Source organism: Lathamus discolor, chromosome 9 (genome assembly GCF_037157495.1).
Source record: "Lathamus discolor isolate bLatDis1 chromosome 9, bLatDis1.hap1, whole genome shotgun sequence".
Classification (NCBI taxonomy): Eukaryota; Metazoa; Chordata; class Aves; order Psittaciformes; family Psittacidae; genus Lathamus; species Lathamus discolor.
The window spans coordinates 7,817,499-7,844,469 of NC_088892.1; the positions used below are offsets into that span (position 1 = coordinate 7,817,499).

Sequence of the window (26,971 nt, forward strand, 5' to 3'; positions counted from 1 at the left end):
CTCCCTTTGCTTCTCAACTTTGCTAAATGCAATATTCCCTTGTGCAGTCTGATATCTATAATGACCTTATCTCTACTGGGGTGAAAGCAGTAAAAAAACCAAATGAGCTATAAGGGTGTGAGGGCTGCCCTCAGCCAAGGAGGAGGGGAAACTCCTCCTGAACCTCAGCACAAACACTCAGTCGCACTCCAAGCTCATTAACCAGCTCTCCAAGAAGTACCTCCGACATAGATGTGCACAGGGGAGATGAGAACAAACTCTCAATCTGGAATCCTTTAACTGTAACAGACACCCAGCAGGGGAATCCATTAAACAGGAGCTGAAAATTAGCTTTGCAAATTTCTCTGTGCCAGGAGACAGTCAGAATGTAAACCAAGAGGCTTTTTGGAATATAGCTGCAGTTGGAGTGATGGTGCATCCACTTGCACCTATGCATGTTGTGCGTATGCGTGCTGCTTTATTCCTCAAAGGGAAGTAGCAACCTGCTGCATCTGTGTGGGCTTAGAGGCTGAGGGATCTGCTGCATTAAAAGAAATGAAAGCAAAACTGCAGCCTTGCAAGCCCTGAGCCTCACTGGTGGTACCCAGCCATGTGAGCAAGCACTGGGAGCCAGCCAGAGCTTGGAGCCGTCTGTAGGACAGGACACACCTTTTGGATGGGAGAGGCAGCGTGTGGGGAGCAGGCGTCACCGTGCAGACTGCAGGGCTGTTTACAGAAGGCTGGGTAACAATGACTGATCCAGTCTTTAATCTTTTTCATCTGCTTGGCTCTGTTCCCATGCAAAGTAAGTGAGAGTGTGACATGTCAGGGCAAAAGAGCAACAGCCAAACCCAAATTCTATAGGAGTCAGTCTGGGGAGCAGAAAAGATTCGTTTCTGACAGTTCAGGCCATGCCTATCACGGTATCCCAGTCCTGATCCTTGCAACCTTAAATGCCTCCATATAACTTCAAATGGCTTTTTCCCTGGTGGTGGAAGTGAAGGAAGAAGCAAATCTGCTGCAGTTCCTGATCTCCTGCTTCTTTTCAAACCATCTATCACTCCATCCCTCCAGGGAGGAAGGAAGTGGTAATCTCCCTGATTTACAGAGGAGGAGCAGAGGGGCACAAAAGCAGAAAACATACCTGCACTGCAGAGAGGAATGCAATGCCAAAGTGACCAAAACCTAGAGACCTGAATGGGTACCTACAAACTGAAGAGTGCAGATCACGCAGCAGCTGAGCTGTGGTCCTGAGCAAAGTGTCCATGTTAATCAGTGAAGTGAACACAGCTGCAATTTCATCAACCATTCCCCATCCAGAGGTTAGGGGTGTTCCTGTATCATATGCTGCTGCAGCCCCTCTTCTGGAGTTACTGCTGCCAAAGCCATTGCAGATGTGCCCCAAGCCAGCTCCCTAAGTTGTTTGTCAAAGGAAAAGGGACTGAAGCTGAGTTACTTAAACATCATGGCTCATGTCCAGCCCACCTGATGTCCTTGCTGCTTTGGAGCACAGCATCTGGCCAGCAGCTGCCCCAGCATCCCCCATCCAGCTGAGAGGACACCCCACAGACCTGGCCTGGGCTCCTTGGGTCCTACCCCTACGACTGTCTCCAAACACATCCCTAGGTGCATCACCACCTCTGCTGAAGCACCTTCACTTCAGGGCTCAAAGAGAGGCTGCTCGACATGCAGCATGTCTAACGAGAGAGCAGTTCAAGGCAGAGGAAGACATCAAACCAAATGATGCCTGAATTCATGTTCCTAAGAATGGAAAGGAAATGCAGCCCAAATGAACTATACAACCACAGAAAGTTAATGTATGCTCGTTTGTATATCAGGCCATTGTCCAGGGGAACTCTCAGTTTCCTCTTGGGATCTATAATGAATAGACCTATAAGAGAATGTTATGGTGGCAGAGATTTCTCTTTTCCTACTATTTAACTTAGAACAATATAGAATCAAAACAAAGCCACAGCCTTTCAAAGGCTGGCAGTACAATACACTACAAGCAAAGCTTCGACCATTAAAATGAAGGAGCACGAGAGAAAGACCTTTGCGCTATGTGTGCTGGGAATTCCTCTCAATTCCTTTATCATATACACTGCAAGATCAGCGTAAGGGATCCCAGCATGCCCAAGTGTCACTGCTTTGCTTTCACTACAGCAGATGTCAAGCCCACAACCAAGATAACCAGAAATGTCTTTCCTGATAAGCAGGAAAGTTAACTACAGGATTTAGGCTGTTCTGGGCTCTCCTAATGATGCTCTTTAACACCTTTTACTATCCCGTTTCAAGTCTGGTTAACCTAGCTCTAAATTTGAGGAGACTGCGTATGGTGACACCAGACAAGACCAGATGTATTGGTCAGTCTGGGAATTAAAGAACCAGCAGCCCAAAACAATGGCTGTGCACAGCATTAACTACGTGATTCATCAAGGTGTTTATCCTGAGCCATAATGGTGATGGCTTTAATGATCAATATTAACTACCACTGTTGCTCCAAGGATGCAAAGAAAATACAGAGAAAGAGTTTAACTCCTGTGTCAGAGATGGCCAGAACCTGTAGTAGCAATCCCAGAGATGCAGAATAAAGCCTTCAGTATTTCCCTCCTGCAGGTTGTCCAGCACTGGACTCTGATTCAAGATTACATCAGGTCTTTTGTTCCAGAAAGGGTCATTCACAAGGTGATTTGCACCTTACCACTTACAAGGTGTGATACTGGAAAGAAGCAGCCACTGGAGGAGAAGCAGTAGTGACAGCCCTGCTGGTATTTGAGCGCACATCCCTTTATGCCCTCTCTGCACATCCATAGTGGCTGTTTTAACGCAGCAAACCAGCCCCTAAAAGACATCCTGCAGTACTGCACAGGCGATGCAAGACCTTCAGACCCTGGACCTTCAGACCCAGTTGTGTTTGCAGATGGGTCTGATTTATGCTGGTAAGAGATCTATGCTTTCAGCTTTGTGTCTCATACTTCTGGCCAAACTGATCCTACCTGGTCAGAAAGGCAGAATGTCACAGTTGCACTGCTTAGTGCCAGGCCACACATCCATGTAGTATTTAACAGTCTAGATTAATGTTTTAAATTAAAGTGACACTGCTGTAAGTGTACAGTGGAAGGGCTTGAAGGCAGCTCTGCAAACTCCACTCCATGGAAATCAAAACTAGCTCCATTTTAGCTTTCCCACTAATCCCACTCTGAGCACAGACTTTTCAGCTTTCCTGCCATGATTTTCTCCCAAGTGCAGGACACAGGAGATTTATACCCAGACAAAACCATCTCCTTTCCTCTCCTTTTGTCCTTCTGCAAGAAACTCTCCAGAAAGCTGAAGGTACTGTCATGAAGAAGGTTAAACCAGATTGTGCACATATTGCTGGGTAGGGAAAAGGAGAGCCTTTCTCTTGGGAGCATTAGTCTGTGCTCATAGATTTGCAGGATGTCGTGGTGCCTGTTTGTGGATGCCTGCCCTAGATGACATTGTACCAGCTCTGACATGCAGGAGAGTCATTAGGAAAGGAGGTTAGTCATTTATTTTTAATAACAGTATAAGAACCACAGTTATGTACAAATTAAATAGATATCAACTTCAGCAACCAGAAGAAGGCAATCTACTTCATGATTTATTAAATTAATAATAGCATTTCACCATGTAGGTTTGAACATAACATTTCAAATGCAAAGCAAACAGCAATAAAAGCAGGCAAAGTACAGGGGTAATTTGTACCAAATCTTTTCTCCTTTATATAAAGATCACAGTCCAATTAATATAGTGTGAAACCCCAACTTTCTCTTGGGGGTCTTTGTAGCTCCTCTTCCCAGTAACAATACTCTTCTGAAATAAGCCAGGGCATATAAACAACCACCTCTACTGGTCCTTCTGGTTGAGAAGTCTATAGATCAGAACAATCCCCTGGCACCATAATGCTAAGAAGTCAGCCCTATGTATATCCTCCCTCAACTTCAATGACAAGGTTTCCTGCAGGATGCAACACTGTCCGGAGCAATCTGGGAGGAATCTTTGACATCTGCTGCTCAGCAGCCTGACGCCTTCCTGAATTCACCTTGTTCCTTCATCCCAACAGTCATGTCCTACTGGGTCTTTAGTTTGAGCCACACTTCTCTCTCATCAGGGCAGGGTTATATTGCCCAAATTGACCCAGAGGATGAAGCAACTTGAGAAAACAGTCCAAAAGGGAGCACAGCCTAGAAACCCCACATCAGCTCCAAACCTATCAATACATCACCCTGAAGACTTGGCTTATCTCCTGCCTGGACAAAGTCAGAACCTGATGTTTAAGTGGATTAAGTAATAAAACTGTTAACGGGATTATTAGCAGCTTCACTGTAACAGCTAGGTCTTACTTTCCCAGGGCCTGTGGTATCATTGTACTTGGAGAAGTCATCACTGAGTGGGACGATGAGCTGTGAGAAACACCCAACTCTGGCAAGGTGAGATGGTCCGACTGCACTGAGATCACTGCCAGGGGAGGCTCTGCCGCAGGGAACCCCTCCCCATCCCATGCTCCGCTCATGCTGACATAGGGTTCTGGGGATTAATCACTCGCTCTGGTAATTCCTATTGGACCAAGCCCTGCTCTCTTGCCTACACTGGCTTCCCTTCAGCACAGGTTACTTTGTGTTCTCACAGTGAGTTTTCACTTCTAAAACAAATGAGGATTTTCCAGCAAGATCAGGAAAATCTCTACATTTCTAAAGCCTGCAGCAAGAGAGCAGCTTTCAGGCAGGGCTTTTCTCACTCAGATTCTACCACAAAACGTGTCAACAACCGTAATAAACTAAATGTTCTGTCACACAAAGGGAAATTCAACGACAGGCTGTTGTCTTCAGCCAAGCGACAGCTTTAAGCCAGTGCAACTGAGAGGAAAGCTTGTCTCCAGTGCAGGAACATGAAATGAAAGTAATCCAGACATCATCCATGCATAGAGAAAAGAATGAGGCCGGCCAAAAGGTTACCTGATGCTGCTTCACACCATGTCAGAGCTTAAATTGTGTTTAAAAGGTTCTCAGGGTGACATCATTGTTTACAATTAAAGGATGATTCCAGTGAATGTAACACAAAACTCTTTAAACTCGCCAAATTTGCTGTGCAGCTCCGTCCTGCTGTGTCATGCAGCAAGAGCTGATGCCACTTCCTTGCCTCATACGCATCCAGGAGGAGACCTGGGAAAAGCATTTCTCCCCATACCTGGGCTCCGCATTATTATTTCTTCTGATCTTCTGCATGGATTAAGGAGCAAAGCAGTACCTGTGCTTTTAAGGAGTGAATGCTCATGAAGCTCTTTAGCAACTATGGTATCAGTTCAGAGTGGAGGAGCAGTGAATGGAGGGGGAGCCCTTCCCTGAGGGGAGATGGGGATGTACTCAGTGCCCCAGTGCTGGACAACAAGGCACCTGCGGGATTTATTTGTCTGCAAGGAAAGACAGAGACCTTGAGGCTTGCAACTGATAATCCACAGTGCTTTACTTCCCTCCTTTCAAACACAGTTTTCCTGTTAGGGGCTCTGGGCAATCTCTTTCAACAGCCATTTCCTGTATGGAGGCGTATTGTAATTACGATTGCCCACACGAAGGGCTTCCAAATGCTCCTGTGTGGGCATGTGGTATGGCTCCTCAGGGAGCTGGCTTCAGGCAGCTGGAAGACCAAGTGAAGCAGCAGAGGCGAAAAACACCTTTTATAACTCCCGTGTGGAGCACACCCTGTAGTAGGTATCTGCACACTGAAGGTCTGAAACACTGACCCCTGCACAACCCACCCCGAAAGGCTGGGAAGTCCAGGCTCAGTATCAGTTTGAGGGATGATCCTTATGGCTACGAAGGGCCAAAGTGAGGGAACTGAGGATGGGAACTGGGATTCTGGGAGGCCCCACACTGACATCACTCACTGCAGGCTTCTGAGGATGGGGAGGAAATTGCTTTAACTCCTGAATCATTGTATTCAGCACTGATTTCAGTTAATGAGATACAAGTTAACCGCAAACAGGATGAATGCTTTACAGCATGTGTATTTGTGTGGCGTGTCCCTATGAGCAGTCCTGTTTTACTCACAGCTATAGAGGAGCAGGCAAAGTAGCCCCATGGTGGTTGGTGCTTTTCCTGCAAGCTGACCTCAGTGTATCTGTAGGAAGAATCCAAGGTGTGCAGCCTGTGAGCTGTGGGCTCTAAGGAAGCAAACATTTTGGCCGAGGTGGTTTAGATTCATGGTGATGTTGTAAAAAATGGAACAGGTAATGAGGAGGTCAGGCTTCCTTGACCCGCAAATCAAGAACAATCCCAGCAGGGCTGCAGACTCCCCTCTCTACTTCCTTGGCAATCATGTTCCCACAGTTCAGAAAAACACAGGAAGATCTAAGGAAACCTATGTGGAAATGCAGAAGACAAAGGCAAGTGATCTGAAAATAGAAGGCTGGTCCATATATTTCCTTTACATTCTGGGCCTGAGTGTAGTTTTTGGCTGAATGCTGAAATCTTGAGGGCCATATGCTTTTACCATTCCTGGCATGGCACAAAGGAAAACTGACTTGTTCAGCCTTTCATCATTCAGAGGGTTAGATGAGGTTCTTCCCTTGCTCAGTGCTAAAAGCTTTACTGCTTAGAGCCACAGCAAAAGCCCTGACCACTGGTCACACCCCCCCCATACATGACCTGTGGCTCCTTCTGCATTTCTAGATACCAGGGAGGAGGGCTTGCAGAACTGCTTCTTGTGAAACCCAGTACAGCAGGAACGCTTAGTGCGTCTGCTGGCAGCAAACAAGAGATTCAGTGCAGGTCTCGGGCAGTCCCACTTCGGTTTGCCAAATCAGGCACAATTGTAAAGGAAAAAACCATTTGGGTACAGGGAAGAGAGACTGAGCAGACCCCTCTTGTGCAAGGGCTGAGAAATTCCTCTTGGCTTCTTCTAATGTAAAAATTCAAGGAATCCTGAGGCCTGAGGGGAGTTTAGGAGACATCCAGGAAAGGGGAGGAGAGCAGGAGAGGGATGTAGGATTGTAGTGGGGACGAAAAGTATGTGCTGCAGAGACAGAGTAATCCAAGGACTTGGAGATGAGGGTGTTGGACTGCCTCCTAAAGCAGTCTGCAGACTTACTATTCATCAGAGTGCATACTTGTATTACACTGTTAGTAACAGCCTAATGCAGAAGTTAACAACATTTGCACAGGGCTCAGCTCCCTTAGACTGTGAATTCACATTTCCAGAGCCTTTGAAAGCAGGGAGCCAAGACAGCCCCTGGGGTACATGAGGTGCAATGTCAGTGATGGCCGCACTGCTTCAAGCCCTGTCTTGCCTATGACAAAGAAACACACCCTCACACCAGACTGACCTCTGTGAGGTGGGGACCGGATTGATCCAAGAGATTCTTTCCTTTTTGTATTCCAGTTATTGGTGAATGCAGAGATAGGATCAGCTGGTAAAAGCAGCCACAAGATTTGCCTGGTTCAGTGCTGAATGTATGTCAGTACCTGGTTGCTGGTGAGCTGCGGCTCCCCACTTTTGAACAAGGTGGGCAGCCATCAGTTTTGCTCAGCACAGCCCCATGAGATCACGCTCCCTATCTTCTCTGAGCCTTCCTCCTTCCCCGCTTGAGGGAGCAGCTCATGGACGAGGCTCTAAGGTCACACCTGTCATACAGAAAACCTTGCTTCACATGAGTTGTTCTAATCTTGCCTTGCTGCTGCTGATTGCAAGCTCTCTGCTGCTGAAGTTGTGCTCCCTGGAGCAAACTTCAAGCATGTGCTAATATTAAATGCCATTTCCAGATAATAACCTTGGCTGGGGGATTTTGGCAGCTTCTACTATTTTCTCTGCGGCCTTAAAAAGAAAATGAAAGAAGTGTCTAACTTGGTGAGGAGATCAGCTCTCTATTACACACATTTCATGCCAGCTTATTTAGGTAGCCAACTTTTTTGGTCAATGTGAGTGAGTACACTTAGATGCTGTGTCTGAAGGTGAGGACTGGAGGCATGGGAATGTCTTGATTAGCACTCAGAAGCCTTCATATCCTGTCAGTCATCTGAGCTGGTGTCTGAAGGAAAGCACTAGGGACACATCTATTTTGTTCCTAGCTGTTCCTGACACTCCAAACATCTTTTAATGACTTCCACTTGTAATTCCCATTCCAGTGGCATCAGGCCGGTTAGGAGAAGAAAGGGAAGGTGGAGCAAGGCTGAGCAGAGGAAATATCAAACGAAGCAGACAGGACTGAGCTTCAGTGTCCTTCTCATGCTCACTCTGAAAGTCAGACGCTGCCTCCTGGCAATCTCCTGTGTAGTGTTAAAAACTGCAGCTTGCTGTTGCTGTTCTGCAGTGTAAACTGAAAGCAGCTTCTGTGTTCATCCCTCCTGTGCTGCTGGTCAAGTGACCCTTCCTGCATACACTTTGCACATGTCTTTGGGAGCAAAAGACGTGTTTCATCTCCGAACATACATGGCATAGGGCATCTTCAGCCTCCCTCACATTGTCAGTTGGGAAGGCAAACATAGGAAAACCACAGACCACCTATCGCTGACTGCACCTAAGAAATCTCTTGTGACTGGAAACCTTTTGCCCTTGTGCATAAACCTCCAGAAGTATTACATATTCAGCCCAACTCGATACATGACTTCAAACTGGAGCAGATTGAGCTATTGCTTTGTACAAATAATTCATCATAAAGTGAACAATTCAAAGAATATACGAAAGGACAGAGATAACTCAAATGCACCCCCTTGCTCTCACTTAGATACCTATTAGCAGACCTGTGGGGAAACGTGCGCAGATAAATATTGTTCGAAGAATATACTGTAAGTTGTTAAAAAGCAGCCTTCCCCAAACAGCCTGGTTTGTATTCTCTGTATTCTTTTGGGTACAGTGCTGTTTTTCAGAAGTCAGGGAGTATTCAGAAATACTTGACATTTTTTTCCTTGCCTTAAATGGATGAATTAGTGCAAAGAGATTTCCAGTCGGTTTCCAATGTGGCAGCTTCAGGCAGGAGGCTCATATATCACAGCCTGAAAAAAAGGCTCCTCTGCTTTTTATAACATTTTCCCACAGTAAAGCAAATGTTTAGGAATAACACCAATTAGGAGACACATTTCTGGTTTGCTAAAACCGATGGACAGCCAGGATTGTCAGCTGGCCAGTCCTCAGCCTCCCAGCACCGACTGGAGCCTCCGGCCCTGCGACAGCGCAGCGAGCATCCCGGCTGGCAAACTGGGAAAGCTGGAGCTCCTGAAGCTTTTGACTCAGTTACTGGTACATGGTCTAAGTGAAATGTGGATGATAGCAAGGCAAACTGCCCATTCTACTCTATTTGTAGAAGAGGTTGCAAACTGAAAGAAGAAAAAGTCAATTTAAAACATGCTTTAATTTCAAAGGGATCAGGCAGGACCTATTCTTTACCCTTGTTTGTTTTCCAGTATTAAATCACTGAAATTACTGAGTTTGCCCCAACACCTGGAAAGTTATTTGGATTGCTCATACATTAAAATCTTCTTAATGGTAACATCAGGGGGTAAAAGATCCTGAAGTTTTGGATGCAAGATACAAGGTGTTGCTAGTGTAAAAAAGTCTTTGCAGACTGTTGTTTAAAGGGCTGCTTTTTAACCAACTCACCCCATACCCAAAACATGTGTCAGCTGCCCAGTTAATTACTACATCATAAGTTCTGAGAAGAAAGATCCTAACTGTTACTCTAAGGAGTAACATAAGCTGTGTCATAAGCAAAAGGAAAGTGGAAATGTAATGATAGGTGTGGAGCTCTTAGTAAATTTAAAGGTGCATAAAAGATTTTGAAGCTGTGTTTTATAACAAGGCAGGAAACTATTGGGATGATATTTGCAGGTCTCTTCACCCTGATAAATACCCACAAGGACTGAAAGCACAGAGTCAGGAGTTCTCTAAAGGAGACCTTTGGAGAACTTCATCCTTTTCATCCAAATTCATCCTTTGATCTGGATGAATTTGAAGGCTATGGTTAACTTCTGTCCTCTGGCATCCCTGGCACACCTAGGCAGCCTTGGCCAGCCGCTGGGCAGCATGCAGAACATAAGGACACAGAGGTTGCAATCAGCTGCTACTACAGGAGAAAAGGACACTCAGACTCCTGTGCTGAGGTTTGGTTTGAGCTGAGTTTTGGGGACCTGCAAGGTCCTAACAGGGGATGGATCCCCTGCACCTCAGTGCCCTCCCACAGCACCTCAGGTACTGAGTGTCCTTCGCACTTGTAAAATCTTCTATCTGCATTGCAGAGGAAATTGTTTGGCTTTGAATCAGTCAGGCTCTTCAGTGCAACTCTGCCTAATTTTGACCACAAAGACCTTGGAGCAGGATTAACCTGCAGCCTGCAGAATAGATCTGTGCCTTGGGAGGTCAAACAGAGTATAGCTGAATTCACTGCTGGAGATGAACTTTGAGGGAAAGGTGGCTGAGGAGTTAACACCTCCATAATATCAGAGCTATCCAGAATCCTCTGACTTCCTGGCCCTCTTTCACTTTGGCTTCCAGCCTAATTAGGGCACACTGAGACTGTGCTAACATATTATCTTTTCCTAATGATGGACAAAGGTCTGACATCCATAATACTGCTTCCAAATCCATCATCAGCCTTTGCCTACAGGGACAGCTAGCGATGTGCTTGCCTTCCTTTCCTTGTCGCAGGATGCAGACATCGCCTTCTCTGTGCCTGGCACTGATAGGAAAATTAATCTGGACCAAATTCCAAAATTATTAGGACCAAAATTATTAGGACCAAAATTATTAGGAAGGTAACCTGGTAAGTGAGGATCCAACTCAGCCCTGAAATGTGGGCAGCATCTCCAGCCAGGCTTTTCACCTAGCTCCCCTAATCGCACTGTGCTCTGCTTCATCCCAGAGCCTCAGGAACACTTGTGGCAAGACACTTTTCTGCCTCTCTCCCAACTACTCGTCATTATCTCTCTGTGATCCATGAAAGTGACCGTGCAGTGATTTACATCTTTGTGGAATCTACACCGGCTTTCTGGTAATACGCTTTCTGTGGAAAGCTTTTCCAGGCTACTCTGACATTGAACCTAACGCAGCGTGCAGCTGGCTGCTCGCGCATCTGTCAGCAGATGGAGCATGCCATGGGAATTCTCCAAGGGCTGCACAGCTTCCCGCACCGTTCCAGGTGCAGCTCAAGGTGTGGGTGCCGGTGTCTGCACAGTGTGGTATGGGACTCTGGGGTACGTCTCCTCTGGGTTAGCTCAGGCACCGCTACCGGGGTTTCTGTGGTAGAGCAGCTCCTTTCTACCCGTACTGTTTACTCCTTCAGTTTTTAATCTGAATGAGCCCTTTGGAGCACAACCTCAGGCTTAGCTCTTTATTCTGTAGGTAACTGTGGCGAAGGTACTGTAGGGGACATGTGGAATTCAGTAGGGCTAGTGCTTGCAGATCAGTTCCCTTCTGCAGAAGGAATACGTTAAATCCCTGAATGAATGCAAGAAACTCAAGAACAGTGATGCTTCACAGTGTTTCCAAAAGCTATTCTCTTGATATACAACTACAAGAAGATTATAATATGCTAAAGAAGCCAGAGTCTGGTGCTGTGAAATACATTCACTATATATATATGTAAAAGAAATAACCATTACTGTCATAAGGAATTCCCCAGTAAATAACAGACCATCTCTCTTACACCACGTGCAGTGTCCTGAATGAATAGCGTGGTAATCCAGCAAAATCCATATGCTTAATGAGATAATCAAAACTCATACGGCAGATGGAAAAACTCTTCTAAATCTCATTAACCTGCCTCTTGGCTTTTTCAGATATAAACCGGGGAGTAACTCCAGGGGGACACAGCACACTTGGAGTGGGGTGAAGGACCGCTGGAGAACCGGGAGCCTGACCCAGCGCCTAGGCCGAGGAGGGGACAGAGCTGCATAAGGAGTGAGTTAGGCACTGAGCTACGAAAGGTAGGCGCTTCCTGCGAGGGCTGCAGCCGCGCAGCGCCGGTCCCCGCACAGCTCCATCACCCCATCCCCATCCCCATCGCTCCCGGCGCCGGTCCATCCCCATCCGCGCTCCTGCCGGGCGCGGTCCCGCGCCTGCCCGCTGCTCCTGAGCGCCTCCTAGCGTCCAGCGCGCACCACTCGCCCCGAGGTGCGGAGCGGGGCGGCCGCGGAGCGCCCCGACACCCCCGAGGTAACCGCGAAATCAGCGTGCGAACGGGTCTTACCGTGCACCAGGAGCAGCCACTGAAGGGCGCAGACGGCCAGGGCGGCGCTCGGGCCGGGCAGCATCGCCGGTGGCTGCGGTATTCCCTTGCGAGGTGCGGGAGGAAAGGTCCGCAACCCGGGACGAGTTTTCTTTCCAGCAACAAGTTAGTGGAGGGCTGCGCGCTGGAGCGGGGAGGGAGGGGAAGGACGAGGCGTGCAGGAGTTCCCACTTGTTGATTCCAGTTAAATTGTTCTTTCCATTCACTGCTTCATCCTTGGGCTGCGGATTTTGTTTCCTTTCTTCCCGAGGTGCAGGTTTTACCCTTTTCTTTCCCCTTTCACAATAACTTTATTCCTCGTTCTCTATTTCGCGGGGTGCCAGCGGCAGTGATGCGCAGCCTGAGTAACCCGAGGGGTTAAAAAGCAGAGCAAAAGCACCACAGAAGTTTGGCACAAACTTCCCTCCTGCAGCCAGCAAGCCGCTGCTCCGAGCAGTCCTTTGCCTGGAGTTTGGGAGTTTCGCAGAGCCTTCCCTTCGCTGTGTGCCTCCAGCGAGGTGCAGGTGCCGCAGGGATCGCAGTAAGAGCAGAGCTCTCTCCCCTTCAGGACGAGAGGCAGCCCCACGTCCCCCTTCCTGGCTACCTGCCGGGGGCCACCCCGCAGCGCCCGGGGCTGGCAGCCGGCAGCCAGCGGGGCTTGGGCATGGCCAGTGCCCACCTAAGGTGTTCTCCTCTGCCTCCCCCCACCCCGCTGGGCTCGGTTTGCTTTCGCTGGGAAGTTTGATGCGATTCCGAGATACTTTATAGGGACAGGAAAGAAAAAAAAGGAGGAAGGAGAGACGTCACGAGCCGAGGCAAGGGGACTTCACTCGCCCTCCCTCCCTGTCATTTCACAGAGCTCCTGGATTTCCTGTTGCTGCTGCCTGGGATGGGGCAAAGAAATGAGCCGAGTTGTTCCCCGCTGCTTCCCTGCATTGCCTGTCCCTGCACAGCCGGAGCTGCGTGAGCATCAGGTGGCAACACCTTCTCCCAGTCCTATCCCTGCTTATCCCAAAGGTGGCCAGGGTGGTGGCATCTCTCTGGGGCTCTCGGGGCTCCAGGGGAAGGGAAGTGCAGAGGGGCACCACCTGAGAATCAGGCTCTGTTGCAGGAGCACTGTCTTTACACCCCCCCCCGGTTATTCCTTTCATGCCACTCAGTGTATCCTGCTGGAATGCCACCTCTGTCCTCCCTGTACTTTTTGTGGCAGCCACTGTTGGGCATCTCTTATTCTTGGAGCACAGAGAAAGTTTCTTGTTTGAATAGGCTATTTCAGGCAGCCCTGATGGTGTTATATAGCACAGCTGCCTCCCTCATCTCTCGCAGCAGCTGCTTCTGTGTCACCTGAGCATTATCTCCATGCATTTGGGTGTCGACAGATCCACCCACGTGTGCAGGCTTCCAGCCTGTCCATGCCTTTGCATGATTTCATCAGCGGGGAGCACTCCTGTGTTGGTGGGGACAGTGTGGATTTGGCAGGGGACACACATGCTCCCCCTTTCTCCTGTGTCCTGGGAGAGCTCAGTCTTTTCCTGGTTCAGGGCTGCTCCAGCCATAAGTGCCTCTTGGGCCAGAGCAGCCCCAGCTGTGAGGGTCATGCAGGGCTTGATTGGTGCCAGGTGTCCTGGGAGTTGTCCTGATGCACTTACGGGGCACTTGTGGAAGTGCAGCCAGCACTCAGGTGTGATGGGGAGGGACTGATTCTGTGCTGCTGCAGTGCACATACCAGGTATATGGCTCCCAAACCACTGCCCTGTGCTGATGAGGAGAGTGGTGGAAGCTCTATGGCTGCTCACACAGGTTGTCAGTCCCAGTAGTGCTACAAACGAGACACAGGGGTTAAATGACCTATTAAACCTTACAGTAAAGCACTGTCAGTCCCAGTGGCTGAACGGTGGGGTTTGTTTGCATGGTTTTGTTGCTCTTGCTCGGTTTGTTTTCAAAAGAAGAGAAAGATTACACCTTATCTGTGTGTGTATCAAGGGCGCAGTGAAACTGCGCTGTGACCAGGGTATTAAGAAGTTTTTCATGCCTCTATTATACACTTCGAAATTATTAATACCCATAACAAATATGTGTGCTATAAAATGCATTAGAGCAAAGTGAGACATAAGTATGGTTCTGTGAGTACAAATCCATATATTATCCTTGCAGGACAGAGGGTCAGAATTGATAGCTGGTGTAGAAACGTCCCAGATTCCAACAGTGAATTGCACACAGAGTAGCCTCAGGTATTTCCAGTTCTGTGAACAAGAAGCATCACTTCTCATGCACAGTGTTAAATCAGGAACGCTTTTCTCAACACCACGCGATGCCACCTGTTCATGACGTGTATTTCCATACAACTGCCCAGATCATTCTAAGACGACCAATGCATTTTCTATCCCTAAAATGAAGTTGTAGAACGTACAGCTTCCCCCAGATCTGTATTACAGTAATGGACTTCCAAGTAGTTAAGCAAAGCCCAGTCTTAAATGGAGCTTAACTGAGGAATAAAAGTTCTACCTTATAGAACTGTTCTTTATTTTTCATTTACATGGAGGTGTTTAAGAATTCATTGGAGGTCAGTGACCAGCTGCTGGCAAACCATGCTATAGTTGTGTAATGACCCACATAATCTTATCTGCTGATAAACTTAATTGAACTTTTAACTGAGATGAAGTGCAGGTGGTGTGTAGTTTCACCAGGAATTCTGTGCGAGAAGCTGGCCGAGTGGCCTGCGAACCCTTTTTAATTCTTGATTTTCTCCCTCAAAATATGCAAAATGAGAAGTACAGTTGTAGGAATGGCACAGTTTGTTCCTGAGCATCTTCATGTGCCTGTGGCAACCTCTTAGAGTCCTAGCAGACTTCCCTAACACAGCAGCATGGTCTGTTCATACAGATGGGAGAAGCAATTTTCTGACTGGACTAGAACCTCTTCATCATAATACAGCTCATTTTGCCACAGCAGTTATTAGAGCCAAGGAACTCAAAGTTCTTTACTAATATTAACGAATGTCTTAGCGTCACAATACTCGTGGGAATTGAAATAAGGCTAGAAAAGGTCATTTCATTTCCAAATGAAATGCTTTTAGCTTTGCAAAGGCACCTGGCAGTATTTGTCATCTAAGTAGAATGATAACAGTGAGGAGATGGAGGTTACTGTGTCTGGTGGAAATACCAGACAACTGGGATTGAGAGAAATAACCTGTAAGAGCTTGGCCTTATCATATCAGGGCTATGGCCTCATGCATTGTGAAGCACTGTGTGTTTTGTAAGACCAAGGCAGTGTAGTCTATGAAACTAAAGACTAACTAGAGACTGCCCCAGCAAGTTGCCTGGCCATCCCCTGGAGTATCTTCCATCCCTTATGGCATTGGCCTGACGTGGAGGATTACATGTGGCAGTCCCTTCTGTCAACTTGGCAGGGGCCAGAGGGCTGGGAAACCCTTTGCTTTGTCTTGCTTCCCTGTTGGTGCTCACCACAAGTAGTCATGTGTCTAGGGAGTGCAGCAGAGGGAATGGCTGTTGGTCAGAGCAGGGCCTGGAATTGCATCCTCCGCTGTGTGCTGTGTTTAGCTTTAGCCAAAGGTAAAATGTGTCCAACCTAAATGCAGCTGTCCAAATTTTGGGTGTCTGATCTGGGCTGCTCTGCTTCGTGGCTGCAGAGATGGACTCTTCTGACTCATCACATCTGTGCAGACCTCTGGTTTACAAACCTTTGGCACATGCCTGTTTGCCTCCCTCAGGAGTAGAGGGAACAGACAAGTTTAACCTATATATCTGAATCTGATATGGGTAATTCTGCCCCGTGTCCTCAGGTACTGAGACACAAAGACAGCCTTTCCAAAGTGCTTCGTGGAGACGGTACTGACCAGAGGCACGTTCTGCTGGATGGAGCTATTCTGCAGCGCAGCTCTTGCCTTTTCAGTTGGGGAGTGCTGATATTCACAGCTGTGTGCTATGCTACTGAGTGCTGGCTTGGGCTGCCAGAGCTGAGCTTCGCCTGCGGACAGAGAAGAAAGGAGAACAGGGTAAGGGATTGAAAGACTGTGTTAGTGCTTTTCTGTATTGGTGATCTTCAGTAGGAGAGAAGAGGGGTAGGGACTACATTTAAGGACTGAAGTTGGCAGGCCCGTAGATTTTCACTGCTGTATCGAGTTCTTTATCATTTTCCTGAGAGGACCTAGAGCACCTCTTGGATGCACAGCTTTCCATGCGCTGTAAATTCCAGTACCCAGAAGTGGTGGTGGAAATAGACACTGCTAATTTGCCTTGCAGTTTATTGCATTGTTCTGGGATAAAACAGGGCACGTCCTATGAATTCAGCTAGTATTTGTTTGATGTATGGGGTGCCTAGGAGTCATATGCTAACCTCCAGGACTGGTGAGATGCTGGCTACATATAGGTCTCTAAGCCAGTAGACAGAACTAAAACCACCGCTGTGTAGGATATGTAGTCTATTCGCAGTCCTGCATCCCTCACACAGACAGTAGCATTGCCACAGTAGCTGCCTTAATCCTGTGGAGAGCTGCAAAGCCATCACTGGGTGTGCCTCTCTCCACAATCTGCTCAGGCTGTCTTTTATGCACACATCCTCCAGTCCCTTGGGGATCAAAAGACAAGTTCACATTGGCAGTCTGTGAGCAAACAGGGTGGGGAACTCTGTGATGAAAGCGTTTTTCACTGGAAAATGGCATGTTATGAAAACAGAAACCTTCTGTGGGCAGTCTCAGTTTGGAGTAGCTTCAGCTAGGGATGCAGTTTCTAGGGAAAGAAAGCACCATCCCAGCCCTGCCTGCAGCTTGGTGATCTCCTGTGGGTGCAAGGTCTGGTTTCAAGACACAAGCCTGAATTAGGTAGGAAAACTGTACTCCTACATCTAGCAGGAGTCCTCTGCGCAGCAAGTCCATTGGCTCTCCTGTGGCTGTTTCATGCAGCTTCTTGTAGACACGTTTGCTTCCTTGTTCCTTTGTTTTGAAAAATACAGGGAAAAAAAAAGGCCTCAAGAAAACCCCATTTGCTTCAAACACAGAATGGGAACAAAATGTTTCTCTAGCTGGGAAAAACATTTCCTGCACAGCTTTGTTCAAATACACATTCGTGCACAGGCGGTTAGAAGCCCAATAGCCAGAGATGTGGGGCCAGCAGAGCCACGGGCATGTTTCTGGTGACTCGCTGCTCCTCTGTGGGATGGCAGCTTCAGAGGAAAGGACAGGAAGCACATGCAGTCATTAACAGTCTCTGTGCAACTTTCTTCTTTATACAAGAAGGGGAAACAAGACAAAAGGTTTAATGAATCACCCAAAGCCACGAAGCAAAGCTGGAAGAAGCCTGTCAGTCACTTAGGGCAACAACAAAGCAAAAGTGTAAGTAAAGCCATATACTACAAGCAATTTTTTCTTGAAAACTATCAGAAATAATTTTTCCTCTGGTGTGACCTTTTATCCATCCCTGCTCTCATCCTGGTGGGTTCTTTCCTCTCTGTCTGGTGAAGGCTTGTCACTGCTTGCATCTATGCCTCATTCCCAGCCTGATCTTCCCTTACATAGTCTTCCTTGCACTAGTGCAAAACCACTGGGGACCTGCCTGAAAAATTCTTAAACACGTGTGTTCATACACCAGAGGACAGCAGATCACTTCATCCTTCTGCTAAAACATGGGAGATTAAAGGGTAAAGACTATTCATCTCCCATTATATGCTGCTTTGAACCGTAATCTGTTTTTTTAAGGTTTAACATGGGAGGAATATGTGATGTTCCGTCTCTTTGTGTTTCCTCTCCAAGGTTGTTTTTGAACATCTCCTTGTAGCTGTTTGACTCGACTCCTTTATAACTGAGTCTGCCTGGGGAGATCCTTACAGCTTATAAATATAATCTAGGCCCTGGGCCCATATGCCTCATAGGAAGAATTAACTGGTTTGGAGCAGGAGACAGACTTGTGAGCCAAGAGTACAAAACAAGAGAAATGGTGGGGAAAACAAATAGCCATCCACAAAAGGAGACAGGCACAGGGTTTGATAACTTGTTCTGCTAGAGTTTGTGGCAGAGAGACAAAGGTAGCCCCTAATGAGGAAGGAGTTCATAAGCCAGGTTTCATCCATACACAGTATTTCAGGTAAGAAAAATATTCCATGTTCCTTTGTCCAGGTCTTCTCCTTGCAGTGACCTTCCCCAGTCAGAGGCCAGATTCCATGTGAAAGGTTTTCCTTCGCCAGAATATGAACTTCAAAGTGTGAGAAAAATGGGTTTTATCCAGCCGTAGGTCTCAGAGTGAGAGACCAAGAATGCTCTTTTTATTTATTTTTCTTTGGATTCTAATTCCCTCTTTCTCTCTCTTTGGGGATAAACCAGGATTTTCTTAGCACTTAGGCTAAGAAACATGGTTCATTTCCATGGTACTCTGAAGACATTCCCTTTACACCGAAGCTCTCACGTCTTCAAAGCATGTTCACCAATTAGAACTGTCTGATTCAAATAACTGGAGTGGAGGGGGAAAAGCCTTAGAGGAAGAAAAAGCACAGATAGGCCTTGACAAGTGGCAAGGCAGAACAACACTGGCATTTCCAGAGCACTCACATTAATCAAGACACTGGCCACATTGATCACAAAAGTGTTAGGGTTAATTCAACCGACAGCACAGGGCTGGAATCCTATACTGTGAGCTTTTTAACTGGCACCAGAGGGACACTGTGCCCCAGTTTATCACTTAAGTCTTAAAATGTTTCAGTGCTTACTCCAAAGACTTTTAAAAGCTGTGTTATAGCTGCTACACCCACTCCAGCCTTTCCCTACTCATGTTGCCTAGTGCAAACTGCAGTGGGAGTTTAGGATCAGCCTGTCCTGGCCTATTTTCTCACCCTGTTTACTACCTCGTAGTGATTGCAGCATCTGGAGCAATGTGAGGTGTTCCCTTCAGCGCTGACCTGGAAGCCTGATGGGGAGAGATCAGGACAGCCCCAGATGTCCCACTCTCTGGGTAAGCCATCCAGCAAAGCTCTGCAATCCAGCCATCAGCTGGAGAGTGTGTGGTCCTCTTGCAGTGATGTGGATGTCATTAATCATGACACTATTTTTGATTCCTGTTGCGTATGCTGCAAGAATATGCTCAGGCCTCCTTTCACTGAGCTGCCATCTTTCTGTTAGATTTCACAAGTAAATGCTTCTTGCCTCCATAGGAGAGCATTGAGATTATCACTGATTACACTAGCTCCAAAGTAAACCAGAGAGAGCTACAGACTCAGTGCAGCCAAGCTTGTGAGGCAAAAATAGCAGGCTGGTGTGCTGAGATGATGGAAAGAATCAAAGAGACATTGTCTACCAAAATTAAAATGTCTGCAAATGAGCTTTCGGCCAATGCAGAGCCAAAAGAAATGTTTCTTCCATGGACTTATTTATTGTGGAAATCTGAAAGGAAGCAGTTGCTAAAGACAAATGGACATTGTGCTGGAGGTTTTAGAAACGAGACATAGTGGCACAAAGACACTGATAGTGAAACTGCCATCACTGATCTTCATTGTCCAAGCCAAGAGGGACTGAATAAAAGCTTGAGCTGAAGCCAATAGAAGTGAATGGGAAGATTCCCACTGCCTTTAATGAGTTTTTGGCTCTGAACCTAGATGAAGAAACATAACTGGCAATGAATAAACTGGATTCTAAAAATCCTTTCACCTTTAACAGAGCAGAGTGGTGTTAGTAAAATGATGTAGAGAATGCGTTTATGGTGCAGGGGTTTCTCAGAAGGTGGCTATGTCCCACACTGAACAAAAAATCTAAGCTCCTTGTGTTGTCCTCGACCAGGGCAGGAACAGCAGCTATGAAGCTGGAATCTCAAAGCAGAAACACCCAGCAGAAAGCCTCTCTTCCACCTTTATGTTAGCAGCTTTGGCATCCTCTCCCCAAGGCCAGCCACTGTTACCTGAAAAGGAAGAGGTGCCATGCTGGAGAGGACAGAGGGCAACTGTGAGCAGACATCAATAGAAACAGAAAGCGCTTCAAGAAATGAGCACCTGCCTCAAGGCTGCAGTGTGTCCTTATGATGGAAGGACTTGGTGCAGCCCTGGGGCACTGCACACCCGAGACTCATGGGCACAGTTAATTGTAAATTAAGGAAGGAGGTGCAGAGAGACCTTACAGGACAGATTCATCTCTGTCCAGTTCCTGCTCACCCCAGAGGGTGGGTGTTGGAGGAAAGCAGAATTATTTCATCTTTGTTCCTCGTCTGTGCTTCAAATGGAATCCAATCTTAGGAGGCCATGATGGCTTTTGCAGGCAGGCAGACTTGGATGTAAGAGTCTTTCTCAGCAAGGTCACGGAGTGAGTCAGTTCAAGGCCAGGAATAGCGCTCAGGACCAGCATGGCTTTGTGGAGCTGGAGACAACAGGCTCTCCTTTGTCTCCTGCCCCGGCCAGGGAGGCCAGCTCAGGCCCTTGTTTCAGCGCAGTCCGTGCCATGAATTTCAGTGATACAGCATAACACTTCTTGGATGCTGTTTCCTGTAGAAAAAAGCTAGCAAGACCTAGCAGTTCCCAGCCACTGCATTCTGCTGTTTTGTCTGTAAATGAAGTCAGATATCTTCTTCCTGTTTCGTGCTTTTCCTCCTCCAAGTTTCTCCATTAGCAGTCTCTTAAACTCAGTGGGGTGTCAGACATTAGGTGGAAGGAATGATCAGGTCATTCACCTCTGGTTTGACAGCGTGATTCAAGCTGTTTCTCTGCCAAAGCCCACCTGTATGTTCCTGGAAAAGTCACTGGATCTCTCTGTCCTGTTCCTCATCTGGAAAGCTGGGTTAAGGATATATCCCAAAGACACAGCGTTCTCATAAAAGTTGTGCTCCAGACTCTGCAGGAACACCAGCTACTGAGTACTGTAGTTATCCTGAACAAGGAGTTTCAGCCTGGTTAGACACTGGATTTACTAGCAAGGTGAGAATGGGCTTCTGGGTTGAATGGGAGAGGGATGTCACTGCAGCCTCCCATGGCACCATGGTGTGGGGATGAGACTGACTGGTCCTGGGAAGCTGTATTGAAACTGCAGTACAGTAAAGCCTGTGTCCCATGGCAGGTGAGCTCTGCTTGTCTCTGCCCATGGGATCAGTAATGGGTGAAGCTTGCAAGTGAAAAAACCCACTGCTCCTCCCTTATAAAACCCCCAAAACTTAGTGTTTTCTGGGGCCAGGCACCTGCTCTCTCACAGCCTAACATTCAAAGAACAAAGCAGTTCTTTTGAGCAGCCTTAATATCCCTAGCAACGCCACAAGGCTTCTTTTCTGTAGAGGTTCTTTGTCTTCTGGGCATCAGGAAGAATGAGAAATGCTGCAGGGATTTTGTGCATTAGGCAGCAGAGGTGGGAATAGCAAGGGCTTTCAGTAGTAGAAGCAAGGATTTAAAGAGCAGCTAGGTGGGCTCTGAAGGTTGACTTGTGCATTTCTCATCTGTATCTCTTAGCATTTCTTTGTACAGTATTTGTCTTAGTCTCTTGGCTGGTGTGTTGGGCAATTAGCACTGAGCTCTCTGACCACAGCAGCCTCCTCGGTTGTGTGTCAGGTAGTACCTTCTTCAGGCGAGGGTTAAACTCACAGTCGGTTTTAAAAATGAAACCCAAACATGAAACTGCTGCTTCATCTTTTTTCACTTCATGCTCTTGCAGCCGGACTTGCCCATTGCTCCACAGAGCACAGAGTCCACATTCGCTGCTGGAGAAACTGCCATCTGCAGCTAACTGCGCATTTGCTCTGAAGCTGTCTCTTTGTTACTCATATGATTGCGCAATGATTGGTAGGTCACAGAAGACTTTCTCTTCTTCGAAGTCCAGGGACAGCCTCAGATTTATTGTTCCTTGCTACTGACTAAATCCAAGGTGGAATTGACAGTGTGAAGGCAAGTTGTGCTGCTGCAACAGCCGCCATGCTGCGCAGAGGAGGCCTTGGCCATTTTGCAGGAAGGGGCCAGAGGAGAGCTCCACTGCTTCTGCTTTGGGTTTGCCTCAGTCCAGACTCGGATTTGAAAAACAAAGGACCAAATCTCTCAAAACCAGTTGGGAAGGAGGGGAGGAATTGCACTTCTCTCTGTCCACACAGTGTGTCACCCTTACTCCATGCCGTTGTGCACTCATATAACATTCCTACAGATCGTAAATGGCTTTTAAAGGAGCCAACTTATGGACTTACGGTCCATAAACTTGCACTGTGCAGGTGAAATGGGGATTTTACTCATGACATCTTTAGCCTGCAGGAGCATTAAACTAGCAGCTTCTTCTGAAGGAAGGGGCAGCCTTGGCTCATGAGCCATTGTGGTATCCTGCCAGCACCAATGGGTTGCTGGGGGTGTTGCAAATCCAAGAGCTGCCTCTTCCTTCCCGGCATTATCCCAGAGCACTAAGGAAAGCAGTAGTCCATTCCTTCTGGATTCATAGCCAAACTTCCTGTTTCCACCTGCCAAATGCTGCTTGCTGGAGCCAACAGGCATGAGCACCAGCACTGACAGCAGAGCCTCCTTAGCAAGATTTCACTGTTGCTTTCACATCAGCCAAAGGCAAACAGACTTTTGAACTCTCATTTCTCCCACAGCTCCCCATGACCTCATCCCCATATTTTCAGATCTTCCCCTCAGCTCTCCTGCATCTCCTTCACAGAATCACAGAATCACAGAATCCCAAGGGTTGGAAGGGACCTAAAAAGATCATCTAGTCCAACCCCCCTGCAAGAGCTTGTTTTCTTTCATCTGCTTTTGCAAGACCTTCACCTACCTGTCCTACCCCATCAGCCTTTCTCATGGTGTTGCTGGTAGTGCCATACTTTCACCTTCATTGCCTGTTTGGACAGTTATGCCACTAGTCCGTGGCTAGCTGCTGTGCTGTCCCAATGTCCCTGCACAGTGCCACTATTGCTCTGCACTCCTTGGGTTTCATCACAAGCATTGTGTTACTCTGAGTTTGACGTGGACTGCACCACACTGCTCCAGGGAATAGCAGGTTTGACCTTGAGCAGACTGGAGGGAATGTGCTTTTGGTAATGGTATCATTCCCACTTTCCTTGATGAAGTAGAGGTGACAGTTCATGTGGAAAGAAGTGAGGTGCAGGATCCCTTTCCAAGGAGACATGTAATTCCATTGGTGCACCTGTGGGGGTTCAGCACATCCTTCTCTTCCCTAGCTATATTGGCTTTATTCTCCATTTCAGGGTTTTTTTTGTTACTCTGTTAGAGGTACATTGCAGTGGGCTCAGAAAACCCATCACTGTCAGTGGGGCTATCTCCTGAGTAAGGGACTATTCAAAATGCACCGAAGTCACAGTCTTGCAGATGGAAACTGATCCAGAGACGTAATGAAGAGCGTTTCAGAAGGCACATTCTGCCAATTTTATGCACTGTATTAAAATTCAATAGGCATGAAATGACCAAGAAATCCAACACTTTTTTAGAAATTGTTTAAATATATAAGCTGCATCTTCTGTTAGTGTACATTGGCAGAATCAATAGAGCTCTGCTGCTGTACGCTGCCTTTCTGTGCCGTATCATTAAGTAACAAATGAGTTGTCTGCCATAGATTGTTGGAGTATGGTCACAAATTGTGGACTGAAATGATTACCCTGTGTTAAAGCATGTAGCATTCTCCTAGAAGAGTCTTTCTTTTAGTCCCGTGAACATCAAAATAATGCTGCAGCTTGATGGCTGAATAATAGCATGCTTCAAATCCCTTCTCCTAGCCCCAGAAACCTGAGCTGAAGTTTATATGTCACTTTGACAAGTAATGTCATGACATTCTTACAGCTCTAATATTAACTCAATTCGGTGTGATTTGACTGTTCTCTATCTTCTTCCTTGAGTCAGAAAAGCAATGCCCCTGAATGACAAGGAAAACATTCCAGGGTCAGCTGCTAATACTTGCTTTTTGCCATCCAGTTTGGCAGTAGCTTGTTACAAGTGCTGGCTTGGAAAACAATAGAGATTTTGCAATGGTTTGCAATGTTATGGTGATGAGGAATTATTTACTGCTTCAGTCTTGTAGCAGTGTTGATGTCAGTCCTCCACCCTCCCCAAGCAAAAAGCAAGATAGGGAAAATGCTTGAGAAAGGGAGAAAAAGCATGGATCTGATTTTAACAGCAAGCGCCCACTGAACACTTCCTTTCCCCTGGGTGAGTATCTTGGCTTCCTCCTTTCATGGGCCACGTCCCCCTGAAAATGATGGTAGTTGCTCAAACTGAAAAGTCATGTTGTTCAGTTCCAATCCTGGCTTCTTTTAGTGCATTTTAGCAGCTGGAAATAAGGAGGAGAGCCAGCAGCCTGGGAGCAGCTAGCTCCCTATGTGCTCCAGCAGCCGACCCACACACCATAGCGTGGGGCTGCTGCCATGGCTGCGAGGACTGTGCTGCTCTGAGCAGAAAAGCAGCCAGTCTTTCTGTGACCTCAGACATTCCTTCTGCTTTTCTCAGAGAAGAGAGGCAGGTTTAAGACCTGTGGGATGCTTGCAGAGAGACCGCGTGTATCTCAGGATGCTGGTAAGAAATAAGACTCAGTTGGGAACAGCATGAAGGAATAGGTGAGGGAGAAGCAGCTTCCTGTAATGTTCCTCATTTAGCACAAAACCATTTAAGAACATAAGACCATCAATAGTATTTTCATATCAGAGATTCATCTTCTCCGTCATCCTGTCTGATAGTGGCTCAAATTAGAGGTATGCAAGAAGGCAGTAAGGAAATAGTCTTTTCCAGGGTTAGTTTCCCAGCCTGCAACCATCTGGGCATGTGCTGACTGAGAGGTGGTGCCTTTTTGCTTAATAACTGTTGGTGTCTTTGCTATGACCTTAACGCTCTCTTCTTGAGGGCATGGATGCATTTAATATCCACAACAAGGTTTCCCATAGCCTGTCTGCAAGGTGCATGCAGAAGCATCTTCCTTTAAGAAGCCACCTGTGCACGACCCCCCTGAACAAAACCCATAACCCCCTCATTCAGAAGCACCACCTCCCCTAGCCACAGCCCTGCAGCAATTCATTCTCTGTTTCCTTTCCCTCCTCATGACTGACCTGTGCCACTTTCCCCCACATGACGGTGGTTTTAGGGTCCCTTCAGGCTCAGCAGCTCAACCTGAGGTGCCTCAGAGGGGAGTTAATCGGAAAGGTGTTTATTTCTTTCTCATTCTTTTAAGAAGTCTCAAAATATGAGCATGTAAATCCCAGCCACAGACTGGAGTAAGCCTGCAGTCTCCATATGGAAATCACAATGGATATCTAATAGTGCGCTGGGCGGTGCCTTCACTCTCATTTATCTGGACACAGCACTGTCACCAGGGACTATCTTGCCCTCTATTCTTGCATGATACGATAGTTAAAAGCGATGCTAGAGATGATTTGATCATTTATGTTTTCAGCTGCCTGTGGTCTATTGCCACGTGTTGTCTCTGATGTGACAGAGGCCCTGAGAGCCATTATATGGGAAACTCCAGGGAAAATGGGAAAGCTGCTTATTTTTCTTGGCATAGGAATGATTGTTCTGGCCAAAGTGAGTCCAGTTTTGTGTGTGTTTATATCATGCTTCATTATTTGCATGGCTGGCCCTGGTATGGGCTTCAGGGGCTGGTGGTTTTGTAATTTGTACAACCCTTGGTCTGTGCCTTTGCTGTAGTTGTGGCAGTTTCCTTTTTTATTACCACTTCCTCCTGAGGGAGCAGTAATTCATGGTCAGAGGTTAACCTCATTTGCTGAAGCAGCCAACTTCTGCGCCAATGCCTCTATAAAAATGGAGAGTGGGGACAAAGAAATGGGAAATAAATAAAAGAGATACTCTTCCAATGACAGACACAGCCATTCTTGTTGAGACACACAAACAAAGGGATTTCTGTAGTGGCTGGGATCAATATCAAATCCAGTGTTTGCCTTTATCAGTATATCCTAACAGCTCTTCGGAGAAAAAGAACAACTCCATTAAGTAAAAATTGTGGAAGCATCTGCCTGTAATGGGCTTTGCTGTCTAAGCCAATCGGCTTCCTGAGCCAAATGCCACTTGGTGGGTACCTTACAGCACAATATTCCCTTATCATTACACTTGTGTGCAGCTCTGGGTCCTCCCCTTGTGCACACAGCACTGCGAAGCCCTTGGCTTGGATTACAGTTCATGGTAATGAGTTCTGCAGATTAGCCAGGCATAAAGATGATTCTTTCCTTTGCATAGTGACAGCAAGTGGCTGCAACTCAAACTCTCACACTTGTTAAAGCTTTCTCTACCTACAGCTTTAGGAGCAGCTGGGAAGATGTGTTGCATGGCAGAAGCTGCTGTGAAGCCTCACAGGAGGGACAGGACAGGGTTTGTGTTATGAGACCTTGAGTACTGATTTGTCTGGGCAGCTCATGCTGGTGGGTGAGAGCTGAAGTTCAAGGGTTAGTGACTGGCAGCTAGAGTGTATTCCTCTTAAAGGCCAAGCTCTTGGACTGACATGGATGTGCCAGCTGCTGCTGGCAGGCTTTTGGGTTTTTCTCAAGGTAGATTCTAGCCTTTGTATGTATGTGTGTGTCTCTATGTCTGTGTGGGACTATGGAGTGCAAAACCAGAAGGCAGTATTGGTGATCAGGCAGTTACCCAAGCAGTCATCAAGCTCAGTTGCTGGTTTTACAGCAGGGCCTGTGCTTTGATTGACTGCTGTCAGCAATAGTCTGTTCTAAGAGATTGCTCACATCTCACCCCCCAACCTGCTCTGCTGTTTGAGTGCACACTGAGATCCGTTTTGTGCTGTACACCCAGCATTGTGCTGTCAGCTAATGTCTTCTGGTCTTCCCCATTAGCCACTGAGAACAAGTAACCACC

At 47.1% G+C, this 26,971-nt stretch overlaps 2 protein-coding genes across 5 annotated transcripts in view; one reads left to right on the top strand and one right to left on the bottom strand.

The window, feature by feature from the left end:
* Nucleotides 1-13,269, bottom strand: part of LOC136019248 (vascular endothelial growth factor receptor kdr-like) — a 124,717-nt gene extending 111,448 nt beyond the window's left edge. The window contains exon 1 of one of the 2 annotated variants that reach the window (XM_065689218.1): nt 12,176-13,269. In XM_065689218.1, the coding sequence (XP_065545290.1) occupies nt 12,176-12,239 (64 nt within the window). In that variant the 5' untranslated portion in view covers nt 12,240-13,269. The remainder of the gene's footprint in view (nt 1-12,175) is intronic. The other variant, XM_065689220.1, reaches the window with a different exon arrangement.
* Nucleotides 12,102-26,971, top strand: part of LOC136019249 (splicing factor 1-like) — a 64,452-nt gene continuing 49,582 nt past the window's right edge. The window contains exon 1 of one of the 3 annotated variants that reach the window (XM_065689223.1): nt 12,102-12,141. The gene's annotated coding sequence lies outside the window, so the exon portion shown is untranslated. Of the gene's footprint in view, nt 12,142-13,061; nt 13,168-17,477; nt 17,544-26,971 lie in introns of those variants that run through there. The other 2 variants (XM_065689222.1, XM_065689224.1) reach the window with 2 other exon arrangements.